The 8,106-nt window shown below is 39.1% G+C and overlaps 3 protein-coding genes across 3 annotated transcripts; 2 read left to right on the top strand and 1 right to left on the bottom strand.

Annotated features, from left to right (window-relative positions):
* Window positions 1-787: 787 nt before the first annotated feature.
* Window positions 788-2,762, top strand: GYP1 (GTPase-activating protein; the record flags this gene model as incomplete). Its single annotated transcript, XM_064819494.1, has 8 exons — window positions 788-797; window positions 852-861; window positions 915-953; window positions 1,010-1,521; window positions 1,579-1,680; window positions 1,740-2,005; window positions 2,055-2,352; window positions 2,410-2,762. The coding sequence occupies 8 exons, from the start codon at window positions 788-790 to the stop codon at window positions 2,760-2,762; spliced, it is 1,590 nt and encodes a 529-aa protein (XP_064677629.1).
* A 1,361-nt stretch (window positions 2,763-4,123) lies between these two features.
* Window positions 4,124-4,735, bottom strand: ATC70_000073 (uncharacterized protein; the record flags this gene model as incomplete). Its single annotated transcript, XM_064819495.1, has 1 exon — window positions 4,124-4,735. One exon carries the CDS (start codon window positions 4,733-4,735, stop codon window positions 4,124-4,126), a length of 612 nt encoding a protein of 203 aa, XP_064677630.1.
* Window positions 4,736-6,014: 1,279 nt separating this feature from the next.
* On the top strand, window positions 6,015-6,473 carry ATC70_000074 (uncharacterized protein; the record flags this gene model as incomplete). The annotated part of the gene is made up of 1 exon (XM_064819496.1): window positions 6,015-6,473. One exon carries the CDS (start codon window positions 6,015-6,017, stop codon window positions 6,471-6,473), a length of 459 nt encoding a protein of 152 aa, XP_064677631.1.
* Between the last annotated feature and the right edge of the window lie 1,633 nt (window positions 6,474-8,106).

An 8,106-nucleotide genomic window follows, 5' to 3' on the forward strand; every position in this document is an offset into this window, starting at 1 on the left:
GCCCCCCGCCGTCGCCGCTGCTGCTAAACCCATTTATATTCCCGCTTAATTTTTTTTTTACGTTGGATTGGCCAGATCATAATCAATCTCGACTCAATTGATCTACTTTGTCAGATTCGACTATATAAATTGTGATAATCATTCAATACGCTCTTATACTTTCTTGGAACACTTTTCAAGGCGCACTTGATGATGTAGAATGCAAGAGATGTTTTGAACAAACTTATTGAGCAATATTAGAAAACACGAAATTAGGTTTTTGGCCAAAATGTCGAGATTTTGCTTCTCGAGGTCTCTCAAAAGCATTTTCAGGAGATGCTTTGGATCAAGAGAAACATTTTGAATTGGTATATGCCAAAGTGAAAGTCTTCATTTTTACGGTAAAAAACGCGACTGTTTGATTTTTGACAAAAACCATAAGGTACCCCTCATGGTTTGAAGGTGGTTTTTGGCCGTTTTTTTTTTTGGGAGGGGCCCAAAAAGTGTCAGAAAGCAAGTTCTTGATGAAAGCAATTGTTTGGAGCTATTCTGGCAGTCTAAAACAGCGTCTAACACGAGCAATTACTGTACAAATCCACCCAGGATTTGCTGTGGTTTTGTATATGTTTTGTTAAAGAAAACCTGCTGTAGTTTTGCTACTTGCCTTCTACAGGTTGTCTATTTTAGTGATTTGACTGAATGAAAATTAAAATCGCGAACTTGGTTGCATGGTTGAAGAAAATCGGGTCTTGTAAACATAATTCACATTTACCGAATGAGTCTTCTTTTCACTACTATCTTGTAAACTATGGAACATCGTAAGTAGAGCATCTAAAATTGATATCTAGTGACTAATCAAGAGCTTGTTTTAGAGTCTCAAAAGTAAGATGGCAACTAAACTATAGCAGAATGTTGCCCACTAACAGCTTGAATAGGTCATTTTGGAAGAGACGAGGACTCAAACTCCCAGGAAGGTAATTTATTGTAATCAGAGACGCAACAGAGGCCATTGAAGTAATACAATACTCAGTATTAGTGTTGTTCCTAGCTACTCTACCGCAGCAGAAGACGACAAGCCTAGCAAAACAGATGTCATTGGCGCACGATACACATACAACAGTTTGGTCACTTTTCACGATGCATCGCTAAAGCCTGTCATGTTACCTTCTCAATATTCAGCAGTCAATAGCACAGCAGCATCACAACAACAACAACAGCAGACAGGGAGCAAATCTATGAATAAACATTCTTTAAAGAAGAATCATACAAGAAGCACCTCGACGCAGAAATCGTTTAACGCGTTCTTAAAGGACACAAATGACGAGTGGAGTGATGATATACATGAGCCGGGAAAACAGCCTAAAGAAACAGCTGCTGACACCTCCACACATCACACAGCAGCATTGGAAAAAGCATCAAAGGCAGTGGAAGCTGTCTTATCAACCACGCCAATGCCAGCGAATCCTCCACCTCAACCCATACGAAAAAAGAAGTCTACAAATCCCAATGGCATCAAGGATCATGTGCAAGACATACTGCTAGGTGAGCATTCAAAACGCTTTATTTGAACATGTTAGAATGACTGACGAGAATACGCAGACCCTACATTATCTTTGAAATGGATTGATTTGGAAGAATCCAGAGATCCATTGAGATCCAAAAAGTTCAATGAAGTGTTATCAGTGTCCAATGTGGATCTAGGTAAGATCATGGCTGATGGTAGTGTGCAGCATTGTCTCTAACATGGCAATCTTGTTCAGTCTCATTAAGATCATTGAGTTGGAGCGGTATACCCGAAGAGATGAGAATGATGGCATGGCAATTGCTGCTTGGATATTTGCCTTGCAATTCTGCTAGAAGAGAAATCACTTTGGCTCGCAAGAGAAAGGAGTATTCCGACAGTGTCACGGCAACCTATGCACGAGGCATCGCAGGATTGGATCAAGCGCTATGGCATCAGATACACATTGATATACCCAGAACAAATCCCGGCATTCCCTTGTATCAGTATGAGGCAACTCAGTTGGTAAGGATGCTATGAGATGGATACGCTATATATACTGATGCGGTACTAGTGCTTGGAGAGAATCTTGTATCAGTGGGCTATTAGACATCCAGCAAGTGGCTATGTACAAGGCATCAATGATTTAGTGACACCCATCTTTGAAGTGTTTTTATCAGCCTATATTGATGAGGATCCAGAGCAGTATGATGTAGGCAAGCTGGATAAAGAGATTCTAGGTGTGATTGAAGCAGATAGTTTTTGGTGTCTGTCAAAACTGCTGGATGGTATTCAAGACAATTATACGTTTGCACAGCCAGGCATTCAGAGACAAATATCGACGTTAAAGGAACTAGTAACACGCATTGATGGTAAGATTAGCAACACTGATCATTAGCAAGTATGCTCACTGTTCATGGACTATACAGCTCGTCTGGCTCAGCATTTACAAAATGAAGGGATCGAATTTATTCAGTTTGCTTTTCGATGGATGAATTGTTTGCTGATGCGTGAATTACCACTGATGAGCACGATCCGTATGTGGGATACCTACCTAGCAGAAGGCTCATCAGAAGGATTCTCTGAATTTCATGTGTATGTGTGTGCTGCCTTCCTTGTCAAATGGTCAAATCAGTTGCAAAAGCTCGATTTCCAAGGTGTCATGATATTTTTACAGCAATTGCCTACACAAGGCTGGCAGGCAAAGGACGTTGAGCTGCTGCTATCAGAGGCCTATATGTGGAAAACTTTATTCCATAATGCACCCAACCATTTGAAATAAATCGTATATCAATTTGGACCTTTTTGCGTTTTATTCAAGTGGTGAAACAGTAGAAGCGGACACAAAGCGTACCTCAGTGTACTAGTTATAATACCAGTTCATTTGATAACGTATATTATGATTCTTGAAATATTATATGTTCTTTATTTTTTTTTAATGCAAATGTCAAAGGGGATGAAAGAGAATGGATACATATATGGCATATAAGTTGTATTATGTGAGTGATTGATAATCGCTGTAGGTAGAATGAGCAATGAAATGTGTATGGGCTCGGTAGTACGATTTATTGAAGGTCATTGTGGTTTCCTCCAACCATGACTTGTAGCTTGGCAATTTTCTCTTGAAAGAAGGGACAGAGTCTCACCAAACAATGAACGATCATCAATCGCTTCGTTCACAGCGTCCTTGGTATAATTATGCTAGCCAATACCATTTCTCTGAATAGTATGATTCCTTGCATAAATAAAGTCATTGAGTCAGCCTTGTTCACGGTAACTGGGAAGCGTATTCTATCCAGGATTTTTTCTGTCGTATATTGTGGGTGGGATCCCATGGTAGTCTTCAATATGTTTAGAATAACAAAATATAGACAGAGTAAATACAATTAGAACTGAATATATTTATTAAGTTATTCCAAGGTTGAATGAGGATCAAAACTAGTGTAGATTTCAAAGGTATATATAGTTATTTGACAGTACCGCAGCAATAGGGCCTTGATCTTGAATGCGGGATAATTGTATAAGCCTTGAACCAGTTAACGTGAATGTGCTGCATAAGAACTCATGAACCACCAGTCAAGGATAAACAACAAAGATGATCCAGGATAGAATATTCTTCCTAATAGCTTTGACGGAAGAGCATTTGTCAGAATTGAAACCCACTTCCAGGGACGAAAGGCCATAGGCTATCACTCTCCAGGAACCAGGATATAGATTAGCCATTTGATGGCACCACTCATGTTCCTTCGTGCTGCTTGAATAAAGACCTCTCACTTCTACTATGTATCTCTGCTCATTCTCAGACCCTCTTATGTAATATACAACGCCTAATACATTTGCCTCTTAGAGATGATCTATATCCTAAACATTCGTCCCCACCAGAATCGATAATACTGCAAGAATTGTCGATTCGATAAACACTACACCACAGGAGATAGATCAAACAAGCTCGGCTCGTTGAAATACTTCCTATGTGCTATCATGAATTCGGAGCAATGGCCATTAAAACATCCCAATCAATGTAAAGCCCAATGGGGAAAAAAAACAATGATCAGGTAAAAAGGTACACTGCTACCACAACACATGACAACACCCTCTCGACCACCACTCTTACCTCGTCCCCACTGTCGCTCACCTTCCCGCTTACCCTGTCTTCTCCCTAACATACGTGGCCCGGCGCCGCTTTGCTGGAGATTGAGGAGCCCCCGCCTGATCTGCTTCCCCAATGGCAGCACGTTTCCTCTGTTGCTTACTTGGCATTTGAGCCACTCGCTCTCGGATGCGCCCTTCTTCTTGCTTCTGCAGCTGCATATGCTTTTGCCAATACCTTTGCAAGATATGGGAATCCGATACATCTTCTGCAGTTATCCACGAACACATGCGTTCACCATAGCCCTTCCATTTGATGAGATACTCACGATTCGCTGCTTTGCCCCTATGATCTCGAATCGCCTCAATTTCGAAATACTCATGATCAATGACCTTCTTATCTATGTTCACCACCTTTACCTCGGATGGTACATAGTTGCAATGAAGAATCTCATTCATTTCATCCTTTAACTCGTATGACCCGCCTTGATTTCTACGAATGACCGTATATGGTCCATAATCAATAGTAGTAGTAAATGCATCCGCCAACATGATTACTTCGCCATATTCTTTTGCAGTGTACTCTAAATCCATTCCATCCGAGGAACTTTCATCAACCTCCTCAATGGTTGTATCAGGGATATAGTTAATAAAGTCTGCTATCATTGAAAGGTATATGCTCTGAGTGTTATATAATAAAATATTCAGGAAAGAGCAGTTTATTTAATTTGTCTGAACTTTTTCCTTGAATCATCTGAATACTAGTTCGCCGGTTATCCAAAAATGGATAACTAAAAGTCGAAGGAAAACACTGTACCACGCACGTAATTATTTCAATTTTCCGTCCTCAGTGTTTTTTGGACGAAATGAATTGAAAAGTATTTAGATAAAAAATCCATAATTGGAGTGCATTTTTATGTTTAATCATATACAGTATTTCTACATTACTTGTCGCATTTTTCGAAATCTGTGTCGCACTTTTGAAAATCAGTTGTCGAGTTATCAAATCTGGGATGTCGCATTTTCGGTTTGGATTTGTCGGTAGCGTAGATGTCGCCTACAAAAAAAGGTATATCGCAGAGTTCAGATGTAGAGAGCAAAACAAAGATAAGGTAAAAACAATATTTTATTGGGTAAGATAATAACAAAAAATAATAATGGAATAAAAAATGACATAAATAAACTACACTAAATAGGGGCATCATTGAGACAATCATCGAAGCAGGAGATAGAGTGACGGATGTATCAATGTAGATCCTTGTGAGTAACCATATTGCAAGCTTCCGATATTTTTGAAAAGAGTGTGTCCACATCCAGCAGTTCTTCCCTCTTGATCGTATACTTCAACTTGGACCGAAATTGTTCAATGGGGTTCAGTTCTGGAGAGTACGGCGGGAGATAAACACAGTTGTAGCCACGTTCAGTAAGAGGCAGTTCAATGGTTTTTGATTGATGTGTTGGTGCGTGTTGTCTATAACCAGATAGTAGCATCTGAATTCAGGGTGCTTTTCCATGATGTCCGTCGTATACTATAAAAACTTCAAATAATGGTTAATTATTGTTCCTATAGCCTTACCATGTTGTTGTTTTTCCTCTTGCTGTAGCTGTTCCAGTGCTCCGTTTTTTTTCTTGGATTGTTGTTGTTCTTTTTGAGGTAGTCCAGACTCTCACCTCGCAAGAGAACCCAAGTCAAAGAACATGATTGACAGAACAATCAGCTGCAATGGTTGGTATCAAGGACGTTCATCCAGAGATTACTAGCCGCAAGCATCTTGATTGTTGAGGTTGGTCGGAAAAAAAGAGAAAAAAACAAAAAAGTCCATTATTCACCCTTGAAATTTTTTTTTCAGATGACTGCGAAATCAGGTCCAGCCCCAAACTCCGCGTTATATGAGGTGAAATTCCGACGCGACCATTTTTTTTTACCCTTTTCTCACTCCTCTAAATGGCAACTCACAGATCAAAAAAGCGAAAAAGAACACCCAGCCATGCAACGTGGTGTTTACATCACGCCAGTTCTCTTTCTTTGAAATCCTTAGTTCGCCACTTTGAATTATACGATCGTCAATACAGCCAGGCGCGTTATCGAACTATTCTTGATAAGTATTTTGAACATGATGCCAAAGCTAGCCTGTTAGCCGAACTCAAGCAATGGAATTTATCTATGGACAGCACTGATTTCTGGAAGGAACAAGCCCGGTCAAAGGTGATCTCGGATACCCATGCTTCCTGCTCAGTTCTTGTGGACCAGATCATTGTTGTGGAAGAAACACCTCACGTTGACCGCAGCAACGACTCTCCTTCCGCTACCACCTCCACCTCCAATGCAAGCACTTCCCAGAATGAAACCAACTGGGAAAATACCAACAAGAACAACACCAGCAGCCACAGCAATGCAACCTAATAACATTTCTGGGCGACTCACATCGTGAGTCGTCGAGAAATGGTACCTTAGGTACCATGGGCATCATGCTAAAAGCCAATCAGAACAAAGGGCAAGTGATACATAAGAATAGGATTTCGTATTATTACGGGCATCATTTGAATGGCCAATCAGAAGCAAGACTCACGGTGCTTGGGTACCTTGATACATGAGGTATCATTTTTAATAACATTTTTCAAACACCGAGGTACTCGGTGTTTGAAAAGTAGGGACAAATAGCCTAAGATAGCCGAAGATAGCCCAGTTCGCGTATGCGAACTTATAGAAAATGTTATCCAGTTATTATCTCACCAGAGATTGCTTCACTGAGCGGTCTCATATATACCACTACATAGTGCGTGCTCTGGAATAATTAATAAAAAAAAATGGGTTGAAATCATTATATCATTAAACTGTTATAATCAATTTCAGTTTTACTATTAAAAAAATATAGAAAGCTCTTAACAGTAACGAGAGACCACCAGCCAACTTATAAATACGCTATCAAGCGTGAATAGTTAATTAGCATTACACTTTCTTGATATGTTGTCATAAATCTTAAATAAGCCATCAACATCACTCATCAATAATGAAAAATAGCAATTGAGAAAAATGATGAACAAGATACAACTTATCATCGGCTTTCAATATGATACCCGACAAAACAATCGTTGATATAATAGGACAAAAGAATGAACAAGGGAAAAAAAGGAGGGATTAGACAAAAAGTAAGAACACCACAAGAAGAGATTGGGATATTAGACAAAGAATATATATAAAAGAGGGAATGTGATAAAAAAATGAATAGTGACAATTAAAAGAAACAAATCAAAACAGAATAGAACAAAGCAACAATGAAAAGAATAAGAAAAGATTGTGATACTAAGAAATGAACAAAGAAGGGAAAAGATAAGACTGCGATAATAAGAAAAGAAGCAACAACAAATATGGGAACGAATACTGGATAAACAAGGACCCGACAAAATAGGAATTAAAATGATAAAAAATAAATACATAGAAAGAGAGAGAAATTGAACAAAACAAATAAACAGAAAAGAATGCAAAAGAGTAAATAAAACAAAATAGATAGAAAAATTGAGACAGTTAGGAACAAAAGTACAAATAATAGTCAAAATCAATAAAGGGAAGCAAAGAAACCCTAATAACATTTCTGGGCGACTCACGTCGTGAGTCGTCGAGAAATGGTACCTTAGGTACCATGGGTACCATGGGCATCACGCTAAAAGCCAATCAGAACAAAGGGCAAGTGATACATAAGAATAGGATATCCTATTATTACAGGTATCATTTAAATGGCCAATCAGAAGCAAGACTCACGGTGCTTGAGTACCATGATACATGAGGTATCATTCCTAGTAACATTTCCCAAACACCGAGTACCTCGCTGTTTGAAAAATAGGGGAAGGTAGCCTAAGATAGCCGAAGATAGCCCAGTTCGCGTATGCGAACTTATAGAAAATGTTTTCCAGTTATTATCTCATTGTTGAGGATATAGATCATCTCTAAGAGGCAAATGTATTAGGCGTTGTATATTACATAAGAGAATCTGAGAATGAGCTGAGATGCATAGTAGAAGTGAGAGGTCTTTATTCAA

This window comes from Mucor velutinosus (assembly GCF_035048745.1).
Source record: "Mucor velutinosus strain NIH1002 chromosome Unknown tig00000025, whole genome shotgun sequence".
NCBI classification, from domain to species: Eukaryota; Fungi; Mucoromycota; class Mucoromycetes; order Mucorales; family Mucoraceae; genus Mucor; species Mucor velutinosus.